This window comes from Scophthalmus maximus, chromosome 17, assembly GCF_022379125.1.
Source record: "Scophthalmus maximus strain ysfricsl-2021 chromosome 17, ASM2237912v1, whole genome shotgun sequence".
Lineage (NCBI taxonomy): Eukaryota > Metazoa > Chordata > Actinopteri > Pleuronectiformes > Scophthalmidae > Scophthalmus > Scophthalmus maximus.
In genome coordinates this window covers 9,143,823-9,167,508 of record NC_061531.1, presented here as the reverse complement: position 1 = coordinate 9,167,508, position 23,686 = coordinate 9,143,823, and the positions used below count along the sequence as shown (strand labels likewise).

General features: G+C 38.1%; 1 protein-coding gene and 2 gene segments (V, D, J or C); all 3 read right to left on the bottom strand.

The window, feature by feature from the left end:
• The window catches only part of ighd (immunoglobulin heavy constant delta), a 35,878-nt gene that overhangs the window by 10,015 nt on the left and 2,177 nt on the right, over window positions 1–23,686 (bottom strand). For 2 of the 50 annotated variants that reach the window (XM_047327912.1, XM_047327927.1), the window contains exons 3-4: window positions 4,374–4,384; window positions 1,773–1,778 (exon numbers count right to left, since the gene is read on the bottom strand). The exons of 1 other annotated variant lie outside the window; for it this stretch is intronic. In XM_047327912.1, coding sequence (XP_047183868.1) covers window positions 1,773–1,778; window positions 4,374–4,384 — 17 coding nt within the window. Of the gene's footprint in view, window positions 1–202; window positions 262–396; window positions 449–688; window positions 743–814; window positions 823–1,772; window positions 1,779–2,871; window positions 2,877–3,647; window positions 3,661–4,261; window positions 4,272–4,367; window positions 4,388–5,458; window positions 5,466–6,617; window positions 6,627–11,149; window positions 11,157–11,813; window positions 11,824–13,152; window positions 13,161–13,562; window positions 13,578–15,849; window positions 15,856–16,545; window positions 16,555–18,239; window positions 18,246–18,691; window positions 18,855–18,934; window positions 19,091–20,171; window positions 20,469–20,559; window positions 20,711–22,001; window positions 22,300–22,384; window positions 22,504–23,152; window positions 23,235–23,686 lie in introns of those variants that run through there. 47 more of the 50 variants (XM_047327906.1, XM_047327914.1, XM_047327907.1 and 44 more) reach the window with 43 other exon arrangements.
• Window positions 203–15,498, bottom strand: LOC118288252. The segment is given in 4 exon segments: window positions 203–260; window positions 4,373–4,383; window positions 14,952–15,258; window positions 15,339–15,498. Coding segments are annotated over 4 exon segments (378 nt in total).
• On the bottom strand, window positions 432–23,677 carry LOC118288270. The segment is given in 4 exon segments: window positions 432–453; window positions 4,372–4,379; window positions 23,150–23,445; window positions 23,538–23,677. Coding segments are annotated over 4 exon segments (351 nt in total).

Sequence of the window (23,686 nt, the reverse complement as noted above, 5' to 3'; positions counted from 1 at the left end):
GGCTTTTGCAGATGAGTCTAAGATGAAATAATACATGAATTTAGCCACCAAATTTTAAATTGAGTATACCTGTCCACATTTAACGTGCAGTATTCCAGAAATGAATGACCTGCAGGTGTCACAACTGTTTCTTAAAAAAACAGGAAATTAAAGATTTAAATCGAAATCTAAAAATAGGAGGAAGAAAATAAGATTGGCTTACCTGATGTTACTGAAACCGTTGTTCCTTTGCCCCAGTAATCAAAACCATACTCACAGTATGATACACCAAAGCATCCAACATTCAAAAACTAGCAGCATTATAGAAGCTTGATGCCACTTAGATATACATATGCTAAGTAGACCAGTGTAATTATTAAATTTTCAGACAAAGAAAGTCAAAAATGCTTCTTTTACCTGTTGTGACTGTCACCATTGTTCCTTTTCCCCAGTAGTCAAAGTAGTAGTCACAGTGACATGTTTCAACAGCACTTTAGTGCAAAAATATTTTATACTTTGTATCATGTAATAAATTATGATACTAAAGCAAGTGAAGCACTGTATGTATCCTACCAAAATTTAACAATACCTTTTTTTCCCTGCCGATTACATCCTAGTGTAAAAACAGTTTAAACCAATGTAAATGTAAGAATACACCAGAAAAATTCTCGTTTTCACCCAAACATAGATTAGGTGAATTATTACTCACCAGAAGTCACGGTCACTTGTGTCCCTTTCCCCCAGTAGTCAAAGTAGTCATCACAGTGATATATTACAATCTGTTTCTAGTACAGATAGTTTAAAACAAGAAACAACAAGGTTTCACTGACAAAGCAGTTCCCACTGAACCATTTATTAATCATTTCCCTTGAGATGTTCATTTCCTGAGGTTATATAAAAATGTGTGTTTGTTAACGGTCGGCGAACACTTCCTCTTCATCAGACCCTCCTGTCAGCTCCACTTCCTGCAGCACGGACTTCACACAAACATTACCACAACCAAACATTTTAAGCTTGATACAAGTTACAATCACAATTGAGCTCTGTGCCCTCAAGTCCACATCTTCATCATTGAGATAAAAAAGAAAAAAATATATCAATATCAGAATCTTCGCACATGTTAGTGTGCGAAGATTCTGATATTGATATATATTTTTATTTAATGTCCAATAACTATAGCATACTCATTCATGTTAGTCATGCTATTCCAACATGCAAACTTATATAAAATATACTATTTATCAGGTAAAAGTGTAAAATGTATATTATTAACAGAAAACATTTAATGTTATGAAGTGATAAAATGATCTCGAGCAGACACAGGCAAGGTCAGTGAAGAGATAGACAGTAAAAACACTATGGATTTAAAAAAAAATTGTTTCACAGATACCCACTGGGATTTCACCCTCTGTTTCAGATTGCCAGTCCAAGAATGAGTACATGTACACTAATAAGGATAATACAATGCATGGGGCTGTAGAGAAAGAAGAATAAGTCTGACCCTCTGGAGGTCGTGTCATTTTGTCATCTGTCTACAAATAACACTACATCCAGAGGGTCAAACCCATTCTTCCTTCTTATCACCATATCATCCACCATGCTCGTAGTTTAAGGTAGCATATACTATATACTATAAGTAATCCAATCATCATATGAAATGTTTCATATTGTGAAAATGTGCGTCGCTATAATGTGAAAATATTTTTTACATTACATGAAAAACAATAGCATTTTAATCTTATAGCATCATACTGATGCATTTTTCTTTTTCCTGACATGGCAGCAGTAGGCCTCCGTACCTACAAGCCATATTAGTGCTGAACATTTCACATATTTAGGACAGATGTCCTGCCCTCCAATTGGGCCTGTGGTTCTTTTCAGCGCAATTTACAACTTGCTTGACAAAAGCAATCAATCAGAGCAATTTTTTTAATAAAGTCACATTATTGTAGCCTTGATTTATAGTTGAACACATTTAACACATTGTCAAATTTCAATTCTGTAGACCTATGTCAGAAATGTATTATTTTCAAAGAATACACACCTTTAGTTTACAGTTAAAGGTAAACTGAGAGAGTTGCTCCTTTGGGTTGTGATTTGGGCACACAGTGTTGAACCAGAGGAAAAGAAGAACATCGAAGTAAGGTTACAGTAAAGTTAGCTGCAGGAGCAAGATGTTTGAGGCAAGTGACATTGGCAGAGTTAGGAGCTAATTTCAGGGCACATTAGCTGATAAGCACATTGACTGATAACTCGTATCATATTGCATTAACAGACCTTTTAGGCTCTTTTATTTGCAACGACAGGCACATGTACAGGTGAGTTGCCTCTACAGGTGAGAACATGTTGCCCCACAGACACTGAAATACAGAAACAGCACATGCTTGGTTTGCTTTACCACAAGCTAATTTAGGACTTGTTATGCTGCATTTGCACCTAACGTGGCGCAAAAGATTACATATATGCAAACTTTGTGTCACTTGTGCCGGGCGAAGCGATTAAGGCAAAGGTGTGAAATTCCCGTGTATTCCTTTAGATATTTGTTTTCCATAGATTCCAAATCTATGAAGAGGACATTCTGTAGTTTCTCTGGCCTACTTTTGCGTTAGTTCTGGCGTCTCAGTCTTTGGCTTCAAGAATAAAGATTCCGTTTGTTAACTGGCTGCGGAAGCACCTGTTGTGGTGAAGATTGTTTCCTCTGGGTTACATAAATATTAACCAGTAAGGATGTTGACAACCACAGGTCCAAAATGCACACTTTTCATTGGTCTTGTGATATTGATTCTAATTCAAGTCTGCTGGTCTTTGAGTTTAACACCATGTGTGTGTTATTATAGATGTGCATTTAAAAATATGGATAACAAATGGGAATGTTGCAATTAAATGCTTATTGGATCCTTAATTCGTGAGTGAACAAAGATCTACTGTACTTTTGCTTTTATGCTTGCTTCTTGTAATAACATTTGCTGACACAAAGCTTGAGAAAGAAATTAAGCTGTTTCTGAGCTATTACGATTTTCCAGAGTATTTCAGGGTAAAACTGAATCAGGATGTAAATTCAAATGCAATTTACCTTTAGACTGTTTCACTGAGTATCACCTTGCTAAAGAGTCTTGTAGCACTGAAAAATTTCCCAATTCAACTAGAGACATAATTACTTGGGTACATATTTTTGACATGTGCCCTCAGGTGCTGGAATAATAGGCAAATTTAAGCTTTCATAGCTTTAATTTTACCTTGAGATTCCATAATTTTGCCATCTACAAAATCCCAAGGATATGCATATGGGAAATGGCCGTCTTTGCTGCCAAGTTGGGTTCTAACTTTTTGCCATTATTACCACATGGTTGTTGTTGAGCTCTTCACTTGTTTCAGCTTGACCTATATTGTGTTTTCAATCAACAAAAGTAAAGTTGTGTGACTAATGTCTGTCATGCAGGCAAGGCAGACAGCCGACATGTTGCTGTACAATCGAGTATTCATTTTCACAATAAACTGTCTTATTTCTTCAACAATGAAATTATATATCATAGATACGATAATCGTTGAAAACCCTAGCGTATGATAAATCTGGAAGATTTCGTGAATAATTGCTCTCTTTCTTAAGACATGGGGACTTTGTGCCTCACCTAAGTTCAGGGTGAGTTTTTGTATTGCTGTATATCACTGTGTCCACCCCACACAGCAGTACATATATGAGTGTACTCATACAAAAACCTCTGCCTGGTGGTGCATGGTCAGTTGTACTGTTTGCACTGAGCAGGATTATTTGTTATTTAGGTATCAACAATATGGAATCGTGATCTTTGTTTAGCTTTTTTAAAAATATTGTTTTGCCTGTTTTAAATAACATTTTTTAATCTTCATTTTTTTGGTCTGCCTACATGTGAACTGGTATCGGTGTTTGTGAGAGGGAGAGAGAATAAGAGAAAGAGCTATTACTATTGCTATTATTATTACTTTAACCTAAGAGGTTTGAGGAAAATGACAACATTTTCATCATGTGAGCAGGAACAGAAACAGAAAAGGTCCCTGATAGGTGTTGTTTTTTTAAATTTTTATTTATTTTTTCATTTGGTCTTGCTGTGTTCAAACAATTTTGTAAAAATAATTTAAAAATATTCAGTTTAAACTATATAATAGATACAATTCTCTTTTATATTCAATGGTCTGTGAAATATTCTTTGCTCAAGAGAAGCAAATACAAAAAAATGCTTTTCTGAGGTGTTACAATTTTCCTGTTTATTCAGGATTAAACTGAATTAATACATTTATAAAAATTCCACTTCCACTATTCCATTAAATGTCACCTTTCTTCAGAGTTTTCTTAAAGTGCAGTGACCTAATGCGTCAGATTTGTAACAGGTTTTTGTATTGCCATTAATCACTGTGACTCCCAGTATACACTGTGAGACATTCTCATACAAAAACCGTTGCCTCATGTGGTGCATGGTTGTTATTTTTGTATTGTATGTAGACAGCAGGCACGACCATGAAACTGCAGTATTCAATTTCACAATTTTATCTTTAATTTTAACGTTTGAGTTTGAACCCTAATTATTTTATGTTTTTTTCTAAAGACAATGCACTTGAATGCACTTACAATAAGTGTATTCAACCATGTAGATATTTCCCAAAAGTGCAGGAATCAAAAGAGTACATAAACATTTGTCAAATATGCAAAAAGACAAGTGCTCATTTTAGATTTTTTTTTCTTCAAAATATAATTTTTTTCCTGAATTAGTGAGATGAGTATTATTATTAGTAACTAGTATTTGAAACATATAAAGAATGATACTGGTGACGTTTTTGTTAAAGACACATACAGGCAGCAGAAAACAGTCGTATCTATGAACTTTTCAGTTTTTATCAGTACCATACACATCATTTCCTCCTCAGTGGAAGGAGATTTTTGTTATATATATATATATATTCTCCATAATCCAATTTTTTGCTAGTGCACCTAAATGACAAAAGTTAGGCGCACCAGTGCAACCAATGTAAAAAGTTAGTCTGGAGCACTGTGTTGCATTGTTATTTGACAAATGAAACACCTAATCTTTGCTGAACTATTTTAATAGTTGTGAGGCTTGAAGTTTAAGTCTTCCTTTAATAAAAGTGTACTTTTATACTTTTGTACTAAGTACTCTTAGTGTGTGTGTGTGTGTGTTGGGATACCCATGGTGGCAGAGATGCTTGCCACAATAGTATTGTATTGAAAAGAATAATGTAGGCTAATACTTTATTGATTACCTGAATGTTTAAGTGTATTAAGATTCCCATAAGACGCTAAACTAAAAGAGTGGTTACTATTCTTGTGGTGCCTTAAAGGGGTTCTCTTTCCTCTTAACAAAAGAGAGGTGAAAGGTCAGGGACTAGTAAGAATGGGCTTAAACCTTGTTTAGGATGAGAGGACAGACGTGAAGGGGCGTTGTCAGGTGGCTGGAGGAGAAGAAGTTGGTAGTGAACTTTGAGATCAGGGAGGAGGACTAAACTGAAGAAGAGACTGATGAGGAGTCAAGGCAAAGACAAAGGAAATGTCCACGTCCACATAGCCTTCACACAGCTCTGCAGCGATTAAATAATCATGAATCTGCCTCAAACTAGGCTTGATAATGTCTAAATTTAATTAAAATGTTATAGAATGAGTTAAAATACATAAAAAATGACTGATGGATGACCGACCTCTGCTTCATCTTAAGCTCTGAACGGAGGTCATCATGTGACTGAATCTATCTGTCATAGGCAGATTGATCGTGGAGCTGCTGGTGTCTGCCTAGAAACTGCAAGTGCAGTGTTGGACTGGAACCAGGTGGCAGAGGCTGAAGGTGGTGCTTGGGGATGCAGCTGGATAACAGAAGTGGCAGGTGAAGTCTGGAAACATGGCTGACTGTTGGGGCTACAAGAGGAAGGTGGAGGATGATGATGTTTCTGAGAAAAGTGCAGGTGTCTGGCGGAATGTACAGGTGGAGGAAAATGCATGTTGGTGTCAGAGGCTGGAAGTGGAGGTTTGGTCTCAAGCTGTCTGTACACTAATGTGACACGTAACAGCAGCATGAGAGAACTAAGGCAGAGAGAGAAATCATATTTAATAGGACGGCAACCAGATGATAGGATAACAAGGCAGGTGTGTAGCAATTATATTGGATAGATGAGAACAGCTGATTGCGGAAATGACAGCATGAAACTGAGAGTGTGCATGCATGAGAGGAAGAAAGGCAAGATGAATGAGAATCAAACCATGCCCGAGTCCTTATGTATGCAAACGAGTAGTCCTCCTTACTAAACTTAAATATGCTAGAGGTTCATTTTATGACAAAGTTGGCCCATGTTCATTTGGGCTAGGTATGTGCTTTTTAATGTCACTTTTTTAAAGCATACTTTTACTTTATTTTATTTATAGTTCAATCATAGCCATATTTTGGACTTTATAACTCCTCTGAGCCTGGTGATGTCAAATCCCAACACTAAAACAAAGCTTTTGTGATATACCATCTCCAAATTTAATAATGAATGGGGGGAAAAGCATGAGACATTATTATGTTGTGAAGTTCTGCACTTCACAGAGTCGAGACAGTGCACATAGAAACCTGAGGATGGCAGCACAAGCATGTTTTTCAGTGTGTGTGGTTCATGTTTCCACTCCCCTCGACTTGCAGAATGACACTAGACGACAGAACTATTGGCCCATATCAGAAACTTAGTAGGGTTGTAAATGCAAATACAGTGAAAGGATTTTAATGTCGGCCCGAACAAATCTAGGCTCACAAGCTCCACAGTGTTTTAGTGAAACGAAGCACTTACAATAACCTGGATATCTCATTGTATATTATGGTTTGACAGTGTTTTACTATTGCATGAAAGAGGACAATGAGTCATATCACCTCTAAATATCTTATCTCCAATGCACACTCTCATGCTGCTGTTCATGGCCACATCTGAAAACACAACTATAAAGCCTTGTTGTTATGGGTTGGGGTTTCCCGCTCCACACACAGACCCTCTACATCTGTGTGTCACTGGATATCGAAGATAATACATATCATTGATGTGTGTCTGCAAGGAAACTACAGTATCTGAGGTCATAACCTTTAATCATAACAGAGGTGTCACAGCCTCATTTCACACGTACATTAAAAGAAACCTAGCATCAGCACCAATAATGTAATAACACCCAATAATGTAAAATAAAACCTGATAATGTACTAACTTTCCAATATTGTAATAAAATGTCTTAACCAATTATGTTGTAACGTCTGTACCAATAATATAATACATTATTTCATTACACACAAAATGATAGCCTTGATTCTTTGAAAATAATGACTACTTTACAAAAACAATGCATTTCCAAAACCTTAACACATTATTGGTGGCATGTTACTGAACAGTGCATGTTATTGGCACAGTGACTATTACATTATCGGTTAAGACATTTTATTACATTACATGTTTCCACAAGGATCAAAAAATATAATTAAATACCAGTTCGACTCTTGTCATCGACTGATGTGTTACAAACTGTATGATGTCATCAGTCGCAATAGCAATAACAGTAATAGGGACAGATACAATTTTACTATTCAAAATTCAAAGTTAATTAATTTGCAACTTGGGCAAATTTACTGAAGAAAAAGGAAAATAACAGAACTGAGTTTTGTTATTTATCACATTGGAAAGTTTACAAAAGTGCAATATGTTAGATGAACTTTCATAGATGCTCTGGTTAAAATTGGTCTAATTGGTGAGTTGCAAACAAGTGGTCAAATATATATTATTTTCGGAATATGTTTAGTGAACAGATAATTCAATTTTTACTTATAATGCATTGCTGTATCGACATTCATTTTTCTAAGATGCAGCCACAGTTTTGAAGATTTTCATCCTGCCTTTGTATGAGAGGATGTGTCTGCTGAATGTATGTGGGCCACTTCATGCCTGGATACATACCGATATGCAAATCTATACACTGACAGATGTGTCTGTTGCTTCGAGGAAGTTTATTTCTAGTTCTGACAGTTTCTCAAAAGTTTCACTGCTGCAGGTGTGGTCCCACTGGGTCAGAGAAAGGGAGGCTCTCTAAAGAGGATTTGTCTCAACATGAGGAAACTGAAAAGCCTTCACAGCTAATACTATAAGAGACGTTTATGGTACGTTGACTCAAAGTCGTTTTTTTTTTTTTGGTGATATTCTTAGATCCCTGTGTTATGACTCAGTTGAAAGCAAAACCCTCAAAAGCATTTTAGAATTGTCACAAGCATGATATCATTTGTAGTCATAATCCCTGACAGTTTTTTGTCGCTGTAAAAGTATTGTCTTTCTTAAATATCACATATTGAATAAATAATCAACAAAAGGACCAAACTGTGAAATGCAAAAACCACTTTATCATCTATTTCTGCTGCAGAACAAATTATAATGATTACTGATAAGAACTATTTAACTAAAAAAAATTCCGTGACACTAAATGTTTTCAAGAAAATTAATGAAGAACTTTTGTGATCATAAAAGTTTAATTTTTTCTACAGGTTACAAAGAAATCCATTTCCCATGACAGTTAATCGTTATATATCGCGACATTTTAATTTAGCATACATACAGGTTAAACACATTATTCCTCATATACACTTTCAAAGGTAGATTAAAAAAAATGTTAAGTCGTCTGTGCTGTCTCTATATCATCCTCTATTGTTGCTTCATCTGAAAAAAAAAGAAACAAGGAAACATGAAACAATTTAAAAAGTAAACATATTAACTTACACAAATGGAAATTATTAAACAGATTCACCCAGCTGGTGAATTTACTACCCAAATGTCCGCTGTGTCGTGTTGGATTGGTTCACTTTAGCATTCTTTAAGAGCTTGCATGGACAGTGAGGCGTGTTTACTCAATGACATTGGTTATTAAAAATTAACACCTGTGATATTTCAAATTTTAATGAATTGTTAATATGTTAACATGCATCATGGTGCATTTAAAACAGATGCTCCTCACTCTGCTGCTGCTTTAGGTCACACTTACTGGTTGCTAGTGTTTCACACGAGTTTACCATGTGACAGTCAAAATCAAAGTAAACACAATAAAACAAACTTTTTATGTATAGGTGATAATTACATCATTTACTTATTTTTTGATCTTAAGTCTCGTTTGTCTATCTATATTAAGATAAATGCTTTCATTTGCTTTAATAAGTATGATTTGGACTTCTGTCTTTGTATTATACAAAATGGACAGACATGAGAAAACTGGTAATCTATTACAAGCACAGATAGAAAATCACTTATATTCACATTAATAACTAATTTAGAGTATTTCCTTCTCCTGTACAGTCTTGTCTGTGAAGATGGAAATAATCTGTAACACTCAGAAAAACTATTCAAAGATGAACAGCTCAACATTTTGTCTGCTTTACTGCATGAGTGGCAACAACTACTTTTAATGTACTTGGTGAAACAGTTTTCTTATTGTCAGTGAATATATCTTGCCCTGTATTTATACCTGTCTTTCGAACTTAGTATAAGTGAAATGCTGAAGAGGCCTGCGTGTTTACCTTGACCAGGCTGAATATCATGTTATAGAAGAGAGAGGATATGAAGAGAAATATGAAGGAGGAGGTTGTGGACCACAGACTGCTGAATTCATCCTCTTCAATGGCATCTTCTGTGCAGCTCAGGACAAAATTCAGTTTTGAATCTGGGGGAATATCTAAGAAGAGGAAAGTATAGGTGGTTAGATGATAGATCGGTGTGTGTGTGTGTGTGTGTGTGTGTGTGTGTGTGTGTGTGTGTGTGTGTGTGTGTGTGTGTGTGTGTGTGTGTGTGTGTGTGTGTGTGTGTGTGTGTGTGTGTGTGTGTGTGTGTGTGTGTGTGTGTGTGTTTAATGTATCTCTTGAATAGTTCTAGTAAACTTGAATAAAGCATCATTCCCTCTTTGATCTTTGAGGTTTAATGAAATCTACTCATACTAGGTGATTCCTTTTCGTTTTCTTTGAAAATATTGAAGTCATTCATGCACATGTAACCAAAGTCTCTCCATGCAACATTTATTTAAAACGGTCAACACACAACACACAATGTCACAAACACAGAATGAGGACAAACAAAACAAAATTGACTCTTATTTGTACAATCACAAAGATCAATGACACCACAAGTGCACAGATTTCCATGGCAGGGAGTACACACACAGAGACAGAACAACATTTTAGCACACGAGTTAAAGCTGCTATCAACTATTTACATTCAAGGGCGTAACCCATACCCTTAGACACTCCCCGTGGTGTCATGGAATTATTGCTGCCAGCAGGCCAGACGTTGCAGTTGAACATGTACAGGTCCCACTTTCTCTTGGTGGTGGTGTAAACGCTTGTAACAGAGTAACCATGCTGTGTCTTCTGTGGGGGGAAGTTGATGCCATCAACGTAGTTGCCAGACTGTTGTCCAACATGTTCTGACCAGGCGATGTAGTAATCCTGCAGCACAGGACTGGAGACCAGACACATCATGGTGACCGCTTCCGAGTCTTGTTTTTTTTCGATGTCCTCGCCTGGGAGCAAGTGGACTGTCACTGTTGGCTGTCTCCCATCTGAAAGAAACACAGATGCGTTCACAACAGCAGGAGCATTTCCAGAACATTCAAATGAGGTCCAGTCAGTGTCAGTGTCATCACTCGGTAACATACCTCCTTTCAAGACAGCCAGATCTTGAATGACTGGTGTCACATCTTTTCTAGAGGCAGAGCAGCGCACCTTGTTGGCACTCTGCCACACAGCATAGCTACAAGTCATCCTGCTAATTTTGCTGTGCTGACTGCCTCCAGACTCTGTCTTTTCAGTGATCTCGCAGGGGACATTTTTGTCATCAATTTGCCATGTGATTTTAGTTGCATTCACTATGGTCTTGTCTTGTCCAGTGATGACACAGTTCAGCTCTGCCTGGTTGTCACTGAAAATCCTTTTGGCACTTGGTTGGTTCAGTGTCACTGTGATAGGAGCTGAATGAGGGAGAGCAACAGAGAAAAGGGGTTGAACACCCATTTTCTTTTCATTTATGTCAGGATCCATCATATACAATTTTAGGTTACTATTACAATGGTACGGTACCTTTAGAGGTCTTTTTGATATATGGTTTTCCTCCGTAAGTTGCCTCACAGGTGTAAACCGCTTTGCTGTCCCAGTCTGTGTTTGTGACCTTCAGGACACTGATGGCTGAATATAACTCTCCAACCTTTAGCATTGATGTGTGGATGTAGTCGTTCAGAACTGCGCCATTCTTTTTCCATTTAAATGATTGAAGTGTTCCTATGCGTCTGTCCTCAATTGTACAGACCAGGGCCTGGGTGTCCTCACTTGGCACCGATAGCAAAGTCACTTTTGGAGGAAGAATCCCTGACAGAGGCAGTGAACAGGAAGAGGAAACAAACAGCAGAGTTACAGTTTTGTTGTTTTTTCTTTCTTTTTCTTTTTTTTCACATTTTTCTGTCTTTCATCTATCTTTAGCACTTTGAGATTTCTTTTAGCAATAAAAATTGCTCTATAAATGCAATTTATTTTTATTATTATTATTATCTGTAAGTGACAAAGCAGTTCACTCAAGGGAAAAATGTATGTCAGACAGACAAAGTAAACATCTAAAATGTTGATGAAAAATTTTTGCAGAACGTTCACAGATAACGGCAAAATAACCTGGGACGGCATGTGGAACCATTGCTACTAATGAAAATCGGGCAGACATGCGTAAGATATGCGGCAGACATAAGAAGAATTACGTACTTTGTACTTGCAGGATTTTGGGAGATCCGGCATGAGTTACTGAACAATTAAAAGACTTCATTGACTCCCAGTCAGATTTTGATACTTTGACCAAACTGACTCCTGTGTATTTGCTGTCAGTCTGACTTGGAGGATATTGTTCCGAGGCCACGGTGTTGCCACTGTCATCAGTCCACTGGAAAGTAATACTCTTTGGGGAGAAGTTGTGTGCAAGACAACCAACAGTGATCCTATCTTCAGCCTCAGGTTTGCACTGAACCAAAGGGAACAGAGTCGGTGATGCAACCGCTCCTGTGAAAGAGTTTTAAAAAGGTTAAATTCAAGTGAATTAAAAAACAGAAAATCTGATCACAAATTTGTTGACTTGTTCAATGTCAGAATTAGATGTAAAAAAGTGAATAAATTAGACACCATGAAAAAATGGGCTAATCAATGCAAAATATTAAATGTAACCATGAAATGATAAAATATATTTTAATCAAATTTCTCATTATCGAATGTTATTTTATATATATTTTTTTATCACGACTAGATTATTTTTGCAATATCAAAGACATTTCACAAACTCAAATGTTGTTCATAAATGGTGGACTGACAAGTTCATCATCAAACATAACATGCAATTTAATGAATGATATTGTTCAAATAGTAGTAACAAAATTATGAACAGGTTTGCATGTGTCGTCCGTTTTCACAATGAAACTGAAAAGATTCTTGCCTGAAATAATTACAAATCAGGACAAGTAACACAAGTCTTCCAAACTTCAAATCGATGATTATCAATTTGACTTTCAGTGCAAATATTTGCTCCATTAAAAATCAGTGTGTTCTTTTTTTTTTAGTAGAATATGTTTTAAACTATTTGCTTGTCAATATCTTTGTACAATTATTTGAAACACACATCACATCACTGGCTGTATTTAAAGCAAGTGTAGCACATGTGAAATATATGTTCTGGTGTTCACATATATGGTAACTTCGTATAAAAAAGTAATGCAGGTAGAGTATGGTGTATAATTATAATCCACAGCTTAATAAGGTGTTTGAAAAAAATAATGTGAATAAAAAGATGCAGAAATTCATATATAAAAACCACAATCCAGCTGAATAATATATTTAAAAAAACAAGTAGTTGACAACAAATTTAACCACCTCCTGCATTAACTGATATTTCTAAAGAAGAACTTCTTCAAAATGCTTTCTAAGAAACAGCTGCGTTAAAAACAAGGTGACAGCTCTGTTTTTTCTGCTCTGTCGAAGTCATTCAAATACAAACAAGACCAGAACCTTAAACATTTCTACCAGTTAAAAACAGATTTTAGGTGAAATAACTGACGTGATAACTGCAAATTTTGTGATTAAATGTGACTTACCTGATGTTACTGTGACTTCAGTCCCACTGCCCCAGTAGTCAAAATATCACTGTGCTGCATCTCCATTCACTGCTTGAACAAAAACCCAAGGCGCCACAAAAACCTTAAAAAAAACATCGCTAAATGTATAGAATGTCTAGAAAAATCCAGGAACATCATGCCCACATCCTGCGAGCCAATAACTGTGGTGTCAATTCTTAATGATTTCTTCAGTTCAGTTTTACTGGTAGAAAACATTTACATCTGTGCACTGGCTATGATTTTTAAACTAATAATGAATCAACTTCCTAACTATTAATCTGCTTAGTGAAAAATATAAACATGGAAGTTACCTCTTATTCTAATAGAAATATTTCATCCTGTACTCATTTTTTTATCATAGGAAGAGATGAGTGTAAGAATTTTGCTCTTAGGTTTTTGAATGGGTGTATATCTCTGTGCCACCCCATAAGACACAGTGGTAGACACTGGTACAAAAACCATAAAGCGCAGCATGAAACTGTTTCATGCACTGGAGAGTAAAGGGCCCCTTACGGTCAGCAGTGGATAAGATTAAAAATAAAATAAAAATTCCCATCCAATCTGATTTTTTAAATATTATTTTATGCTGCTTTTTAATGTTTTTGTGAGTGTTATTATGCTTTTTTTGAAAGAAGCAGTGGAAATAGGAAATGGGGGAGGGGGAATGTGCATTTGTGGCCACAATGATTCAGCTATTAGGTAAACCCTATCTCTGTTTATCTTTCTGTTCGACTTACTTTCGAATACTAACTTTCATTTATACACAAATCCATGGTGTAAGTATATGTTTCAATCAGATTAACTCAAATTAAAATTGCTCCCAGGTCAGTTTTCAGGATTTAATTTAATATTTCTGATTTTTTGAAACAACCATTCTTCCGACCATAATGTTGAATGAAACTGTAATCTGATTTATTAGTTTAAATAAGATGTGTTGTTTTATTATACCATTAATATATGTGGTTTTATATGTTTAACAGTTTTTTGGGATGTTTAAGAAGTATGTCTCATCTTATTGTTTTGGTTTTGGACATGTTGTGATAGAAACCTAGCATGTCAGTGATGGGGGAGGTGAGTGACACGGTGACATCTGCAATCAATATAATAGATTTGTGCTTGTGTCACTGTAAGAGTACAATGCTTAAGAAAAGCACATTACTAATTATTTATTTACATCTCTTTTTACCTCATGCAATAAAATACAATAACCCTACAATAGATCTTACTTCCTTCCTGCCTTTCCCGACATGACATCGTCCACCAGGACCACACAGTTGTTATTTTGGTAATCCAAGATCAGTAATTGTAACCAATATTTTGTCTTCAGGTTACTGCACTGAAATCAGCTTCTGTTTTCATTTAAAGAAAAAGAAAAAAGGAGCATTTCAAGTCTAGATTTACCCTTCTTGGTAATACTAACTGTACCTCAGACAGATTTTTATGTAGCAGACTTTAAGCTCCTTACAGAAAAGTTTGGTCATCAATAAAGTCATCCTGAAACGCAAAAGAAAAAAAAATGATTAAGATCTCCATCCAGACCGCCTCGTTCATTTACAATAAATAATGAAACCATTCTCTTGTTGACTGGTTTTCTACACTGAATGCCAATTGGTCTTGACTGACTTCTGAATGTAAAATGAAGACAATGATAAAAATCACACATGATTACATAATACTGTATATACACTTATAAGGCTTATAAAATCAAAGGAGAAATTGATATTGGGAAAACGCTGAGATCACATTGTTACTTGTTGTCTGTGGAGGTTTTTGTTCAGCAGCTCTGCTGTCTTCAGTCATTGTGGCATCTCGGGCACAGAAGTAAACCGCAGCATCGTCTGCTGTCAGAGTCCTGACCTCCAGGTACTGAGTGCTGCTGGACACATCTTCAGTCATGATGAAACGACTTTGAAAGGAGCTGCCATAGATTGCAGAGTTTTTCCCCGCGTCCATCCGCCCGATCCACTCCAGCCCTCTCCCTGGCCTCTGTCGTATCCAGTGCATATAGTAGCTTGCCATGTTGAACCCAGATATGATGCATGACATCTTCACCGTCTCTCCAGGTCTTTTCACCTCAGATGGAGACTGGTCCAGTTTGATCTCGCTCCAAACTCCTGGAAGAAAAGAAATGACGAACATTATCCAACAAACTTGTACAGTTAGAAAAGAAGCGAAGCAGAATCGATTCTCTCACCATGAGAGAATGTGACTACAAATAATAAACTCAAGACAACTGTGTTGTCCATTCTCTGACAAACGCTGTAGTTCGCTGCTGTTTGACTGGCGATTGAAAAGGGTGCTATTGACCTTTCCTTGTGTTCTGCAGGTGGTTGATGTGCTTATAAGGAGGGAAGAGTTTGCATAGACCTCCCTCTGCAGGTTTGAAGAGGGAACATGTAGCACAGATGCATTTCCATAAACTGAGTATCTCCACAAGAGCAGAGCAACATGCAAAGTTCTTAAGTTCTGCTAGGATGAAAACCTTTCTCCAGTGATTTTCTTTTTCTTTTTGCATTCATACTAGACTTGGAGCTATTAGCTGTCACATGTAACCCTTTTGGTAATGAGGGTAAATCACGATTCAGTTGAAGTGCAAAATAGATGGAGACATTCAAATTCTGTGGTGTTTATTTGCTCCTCCGCACCTCGGCTAATAAAAATACATTTCATCACTGTTACGCGAGCATGGCAGCAAAAATCTGAGCCCTCCCCTAAAAATAGCTTCAACTTGTCAACTGCTTTTACGACTTTACAAAAAATGAAAAAACGTAATCTGCTTCGAGTCTTTGTGTCGTGATGTTGAGATTATCTCATTTCAGAGACAGAGGAGAGAGAAACGAGGCTTTAACTGCCCTCCCAAGGTTTAAAGTGGACCTACAGTGTACGGTCTGTTTCAGTACAATGTCAATGAACTCAGTAAAATCATTCTCAATATTGAACAGGATTAATACGAACAACTACGTAACAACAATATTCATTTTAATGAGGAACATTGTAATGTGTGAGCCAAAACATTTATTGTTCCAAGTCCGTTTATAACTACTAAACACTTATGACGAGAAAAAAAAGAAAGAAAAGAAATTGTTTTAGTTAATATGTTAGGACATGTTGTGATAGAAACGTAGCATGTCAGTGACGGGGGAGGTGAGTGACACGGTGACATCTGCAGTGGTTTTTGTACAGCTCTGTGACTTCCTGTGTCGCCGTGGCCTTCGGGCACAATAATAAACAGCGGCGTCTTCACTCGTCAAGCTGCTCATGTGCAGATACACCTGGTCCATGTCGTTGTCTCTGGAGATGGTGAAGCGATTCTGGACAGACGTCGAATAAGCTTTAGTGCTGCCACTCGGAGCAGAAATGTAGGCGACCCACTCCAGGCCTTTTCCTTCAGCTTGTCTGATCCAGCTGATGTGAGCAGAATCGTCGGATATTCAGTGAGATAAATACAGACGGAGGAGATCCAGATTTGCATCGACTCCTCCTCACTGTGCTGTAAAAATGATTCATCAACTGAACTTACTGAAGTAAAGTTATCTATTTACTCATTACTTTTTGGTTTTTGTATTAGATAATGAATTGCAGGTGTTCCCTGTATCGTTTATTGTGTAATTTCTATATTTGCTTATTGTATGCAAGTTTTTGAACGGACCTTTCAGGGCTGCTTGAAGAAAAAATGAATGTGTAGAGCCAGAATGTGGCGCCAATTTATAAAAATACTGTTTGGTAATCCTCAAATATAAGGACAAAAGGACATAGGGAAAAATATAATAAGTGCTCATTAATGGCACTGAACACAATTGAACAGAGAATTGTGGTAGATATTTTTGTTATTTTATGGACAGAGGTGTGGGACAAATTTGGTAATGGAGCAGTATTGTCCGTGGTGTTCAGCTTCTCTTGGTGCACGATGAACTAGACGGCACGTTTAAGCACTTGGAAAAAGTTAGAAAAGCCATTTTATTGGAATCGAATGACTGTTGACAGGGTGATGATGGTGATGATGAAAATGTTAGCAGTGAGTTAGTTTGTGTGTCTTCCATTATGATCAGCATTAAAAACACAGTCCTCGTCTGTCCTGTTTTAAAGAAGGGACTTCAACATAACATCTTTCACTTATGAATCCGGTGGGTGGTTTTGCTTGAAGGTCTGCGATTCAGTATTGCACTGTACAAGAGATCTCTCCGCCTTTCAGCTTATGCATGCTGGGACACACTCATGGGTGTATAATACATCCACGGATACGCTCAAGTGCTGGGTGCACTATATGGAAGCGTTTGGAGAAGAAGATGCGGAAAATGAATAGGGGTGTAAGAAAATATCGATTCACTAGAGTATCGCGATATCATGTTTTGTGATACTGTATTGATTCTCAAAAACACTATCGATTTAAATGAATGAATGAATGAATGAATGGGTGGAAAGGATTTTTGCATGATGATTTGTGATACCATATGAGCATGAGCAATGAGTGGTGATCTTTTTTTGACATATGTAGGTGTGAGTGTATGTTTTTTTTTTTTTATCAGTACTGTTGCGTCTTTACAACCTTATTCTTCCCCTGTTTCAATGAGTGCAAAGCACTTCACAATCTTGAATCTGCCACCATCAATCGTAAAAAAATCTATTTCATTCAATATGTGGATACCATGTAGAAAAGAGACAAAAAAACAGGATGGCAGTTAAAATATATGCAAACAAAATAGATTTGTGCTTGTGTCACTGTAAGAGTACAATGCTTAAGAAAAGCACATTACTAATTATTTATTTACATCTCTTTTTACCTAATGCAATAAAATACAATAACCCTACAATAGATCTTACTTCCTTCCTGCCTTTCCCGACATGACATCGTCCACCAGGACCACACAGTTGTTATTTTGGTAATCCAAGATCAGTAATTGTAACCAATATTTTGTCTTCAGGTTACTGCACTGAAATCAGCTTCTGTTTTCATTTAAAGAAAAAGAAAAAAGGAGCATTTCAAGTCTAGATTTACCCTTCTTGGTAATACTAACTGTACCTCAGACAGATTTTCTGTAGCAGACTTTAAGCTCCTTACAGAAAAGTTTGGTCATCAATAAAGTCATCCTGAAACGCAAAAGAAAAAAAAATGATTAAGATCTCCATCCAGACCGCCTCGTTCATTTACAATAAATAATGAAACCATTCTCTTGTTGACTGGTTTTCTACACTGAATGCCAATTGGTCTTGACTGACTTCTGAATGTAAAATGAAGACAATGATAAAAATCACACATGATTACATAATGTACTGTATATACACTTATAAGGCTTATAAAATCAAAGGAGAAATTGATATTGGGAAAACGCTGAGATCACATTGTTACTTGTTGTCTGTGGAGGTTTTTGTTCAGCAGCTCTGCTGTCTTCAGTCATTGTGGCATATCGGGCACAGAAGTAAACCGCAGCATCGTCTGCTGTCAGAGTCCTGACCTCCAGGTACTGAGTGCTGCTGGACACATCTTCAGTCATGATGAAACGACTTTGAAAGGAGCTGCCATATTTGGCAGAGTTTGTCCCCGTGTTCATCCACCCGATCCACTCCAGCCCTCTCCCTGGCCTCTGTCGTATCCAGACCATATTGTAGCTTGTCATGCTATACCCAGATATGATGCATGACATCTTCACCGTCTCTCCAGGTCTTTTCACCTCAGATGGAGACTGGTCCAGTTTGATCTCGCTCCAAACTCCTGGAAGAAAAGAAATGACGAACATTATCCAACAAACTTGTACAGTTAGAAAAGAAGCGAAGCAGAATCGATTCTCTCACCATGAGCGAATGTGACTACAAATAATAAACTCAAGACAACTGTGTTGTCCATTCTCTGACAAACGCTGTAGTTCGCTGCTGTTTGACTGGCGATTGAAAAGGGTGCTATTGACCTTTCCTTGTGTTCTGCAGGTGGTTGATGTGCTTATAAGGAGGGAAGAGTTTGCATAGACCTCCCTCTGCAGGTTTGAAGAGGGAACATGTAGCACAGATGCATTTCCATAAACTGAGTATCTCCACAAGAGCAGAGCAACATGCAAAGTTCTTAAGTTCTGCTAGGATGAAAACCTTTCTCCAGTGATTTTCTTTTTCTTTTTGCATTCATACTAGACTTGGAGCTATTAGCTGTCACATGTAACCCTTTTGGTAATGAGGGTAAATCACGATTCAGTTGAAGTGCAAAATAGATGGAGACATTCAAATTCTGTGGTGTTTATTTGCTCCTCCTACTCGAATAATAAAAATACATTTCATCACTGTTACGCGAGCATGGCAGCAAAAATCTGAGCCCTCCGGTTTTTCAGTTCCTTCTCAAAAATAGCTTCAACTTGTCAATTGCTTTTACGACTTTACAGAAAATGAAAAAACGTAATCTGCTTCGAGTCTTTGTGTCGTGATGTTGAGATTATCTCATTTCAGAGACAGAGGGGAGAGAAACGAGGCTTTAACTGCCCTCCCAAGGTTTAAAGTGGACCTACAGTGTACGGTCTGTTTCAGTACAATGTCAATGAACTCAGTAAAATCATTCTCAATATTGAACAGGATTAATACGAACAACTAGGTAACAACAATATTCATTTTAATGAGGCACATTGTAATGTGTGAGATGTGCCAGCAAAAACATTTATTGTTCCAAGTCCGTGTATAACAACTTAAAAAACTTTATAACCCTCTCATTCAGTTGATTATGTCAGATGCATTGTTGTAAAAGTCAGTGTAGACTTAAATTTAAAAAAATGTAACCAAAATAGTCTGTTGGTCTGAACACCACAAAATGCTTTTGTGATATTTTAAGTTATGTGGTTCAAAAAGAGTACAATGTTAAAGTTTATGGTGATGTAGATCACTCTCTCTGTGTGTGGGGGGGGGTTCTAGATAGATTGTTGGTTCTACATATTTGCTCCCATTCAATGATGAGAAATTTCAGTGAATGTGTTTGACATGCTTCAGTGCTTCTCGACCAGCGATCAGTGGTGTTCAGTTTTTGTTCAGCTCTGTGGTCTCTTGTGTAACTGTGGCTCTCGGGCACAGTAGTACACTGCGGAGTCGTCTTGTTTCAGACGCTTCACCTCTAAATCTACAGTGTTTTTGGAAGTGTCTTTGGTGATGGAAAACTGGCCCTGGAGGCTTTGGGCGAATATTGTGCCAGTGCCACCATCAATGCGTCCGATCCATTCCAGCCCTCTCCCTGGTCTCTGACGGACCCAGTGCAGCCAAGACAGAGGCAGTCCTTCCACTTTACAGGACAGAGAGACAGACTCTCCTGGCCTACTGACCACTGGCTCTGAGGAGGTGAGGCTCTGGCCCTGAGCAGCTGGAAGAGACACACAGTTTAAATTACACAGAGCCACGAAAATGTCCAAAGCTCCTTTTCTCCTCCGCTGCTGCATACAGACTTCACTCACCGGAAATGAGAGCCAAGAGGAAGACGCTTTGGACAAATGCCATGGTGGAAAGCAGGGTTAGTCTGCAACTACAATGGCTGAAATGGAGGTCATGTATATACTGAGCTGACAGAGTGGGTGGGGATTGTGCATCATTGTGTGAATTTGCATTATGACGTGTGTGAGAATCTGGCTACACAGTGCTGAAAGGTAAAGAGACATGGATAGACATGTGTTTTTTGAGCATTGAGTGGTTGGACCAGTTTTTCATATGTGCGAATTTGTGGGAATTTTTGAATTATACTCTCCAGTTCAGTCCAGAGTTTTGAGTGTCAGTCTGTCAAGATCGATGGGATGAGCAGATGTGAGTGACTCCTAGCAGAAGTTCCTCCACTTGTCAAAACTAAATGAGAGGTCAAAGTCCATAATCTAACGCATACACAACGCCGTCTTGTTCGGGTGAGAATTCTTACACTAAGGTAACTTACTACCTTACTATCAGAATTAAAAAGTTTGTAGAGGTTCCAACAAAAGCCAACAACCTCTTTTTTTTCTTCCTTAACCTGCATGTTTGTCCATTATAATAATTCACATGTGCATGAAACGCAAGTCAGTCCTCGTCTGCCCTCTCTCTGCTTCATCAACTTGCTTGTGAATCAGCTCTCAGGTTTATTGAGTCGCACAATTCAAAATGAGAAAACACATTTACAATGAGCATCATCATTATGACTATTCTTGAAGTAGACGAGGCTGTGAACTTGCTTTGTTTCACCTACTTTCTGTCAGAAAATTAGGGTTACAGTACATTAAGTGTTTTTTTTACCAGACCATAATTAAAACCGATTCACTAATGCAGTGTTATGTGAAAGTGTTCCTTTTGAAAGTAAACGTAAAACTTAATCAACATCTGTACGACACCCTGACACTCTATTGGGGGGAGACCGGAGCGGCTCAGTGCCGCCCGAGATGATTGTGATTGACTCAGAGAAGTTCAAACACGTTGCAATGTGTTCGTTTTCTTCTGTGGCACAATGATGATGGGTGCAGCCGGACCATTCTTCGCCGCTGTGGAGGTGTGGTTGCGCAAAACTATTGTTTAGTCAAACCAGGGATTAAGGGCTGACAACACACTCACGCCTAACGGCAAGTTTCTGATTTAACCTAAGCTATAGGAGTCCCACACAGCCACTGGGGTGAACATGCGAAGTACGCCGCCTTGCAATGATCTATGATCGTATTCACCATGTTCTACCGTTTTTGTGGGGAAAATGTTTACAAGTAGTATTTCTGTTATTCAAACCCTGTCAATAATTTCAGGGGATTGTTTTTGGGATACGGACGTTTTTCATACGTGTGTGCTCATGTGGATTTTGTTATTCTTTATCAGGACACATCAGCCCTGTAAAGACAAACGCTGTGGGAATTTGTACAGCTGCTGAACCAGCTCCAGTCGCCGTGGCTCTCGAGCACAATAATAAACGGCAGAATCTTCAGTCTTCAGACTGCTCATCTGCAAATACACCTGCTGTTTGCTGTTGTCTCTGGAGATGGTAAACCGGCCTTGGGATGACTGAGAGTAGTAGATGTTCGCACTGGTATCACTGATAGTAGCAACCCACTCTAGTCCTTTTCCAGCAGCCTGTCTGATCCAAGCGTTCCAGTAATTCGTGCTAAACCCAGAATATGTGCAGGTCAGTCTGTGGGAATCTCCAGGCCTTTTAACCACGGGTCCAGACTCAGTCAGTTTTTGACCCTCAGTACCTACAAAAAATATAAATAACTCGTTAGGTAATGACGCCAGATTGTCCGCGCATGTCTGTTTCGCAAATGCAATTCATCCTCGTACCTGTCCAGTCGAGTGACAGGATGAGGAAAACAACGAAATAATCAGGTCTGATCATTGTGAAAGCGTGAAATCGTCTCTGTCCAGCCTAAACTGTGTCTGTCGGTGCTGGAGTCCCCGTCCTTCACTCTCCAACGCATATGTAGAGATGGAACCATCAGAGATTTGCATCAGCTCCTCCTCAAAGGAGGTGTGTGTGTGTGTGTGTGTGTGTGTGTGTGTGTGTGTGTGTGTGTGTGTGTGTGTGTGTGTGTGTGTGTGTGTGTGTGTGTGTGTGTGTGTGTGTGTGTGTGTGTGTGTGTGTGTGTGTGTGTGTGTGTGTGTGTGTGTGTGTGTGTGAGAGTGCGCGTGCGCAACTACAAGCGAAAGTAAATTATTGTAATTTCTCACTGATTGTACCTTTGTTATGAAAATCAGGTAAGATTTGTTATCTTTCAGACTCAGTTTTGTAAAACTATCTTGCAGAGCGTGTTTTAAAATTTTACTTCAAGAAAAAAAAAACCATGATTCCCTTTATGTTTTTATCATCAAAACTCATGTGACCAATCTAAAATTATATACACTTTCATGTCAGTCACTTTCAAGTATTGAACAGGTATAAACAGTTAAAGTTAATTTACCTGTAAGTATAATTGATGAAATCTAATTACAATTTCTCTCCAGTGACAGTGAACTGGTCTGAGGGCTCCTCCTCTGGTGGCTTCATGTCACAAGTGTTCAGGCTCTGAGGGGTTTTTGTTCAGGTCTACTGGTGGTTTGTGTTATTGTGTCTCTGGCACAGTAATACACAGCAGTGTCTTCAGGCTGCACATTCTGTCCATTTAGAGTCACAGTTTTGCTGGAAGTGTCTAAGTCCATACTGAACTTGTTCTTTAATGAATCTTTGTAGTATGCAGCTCCAGTATATCTGCTCCCAATCCACTCCAGTCCTTTTCCTGCAGGCTGTCTGATCCAAGCTGTGTAGTAGCTACCAAGAGAATAAGAGACCTGACAGGTGATGGTCAGACGTTGACCTGGCTGCACAGTCACAGAGGTCGGCTGTGTCAACTGTTCACCCTTCACACCTGTTAAAGGAGAAAAGCTTTTGTTATAAATTACCAAGTTACGCTGCAAAAGACACATTGGTGACTGTGACAAAACTCCAGAGGAGACTCACATGATCCAGCTGCCAACAGCAGCAGAGCTACAGGAAACATGGTTTGTGCTGAATCTGACGTGCTGTGAACTCCACCGTCGGTCTGATGTGAGGTTTTTATAGCTGAGAGACAAGGAAGGTCTCTGAGTTTGCATAGAATCAAATATGAG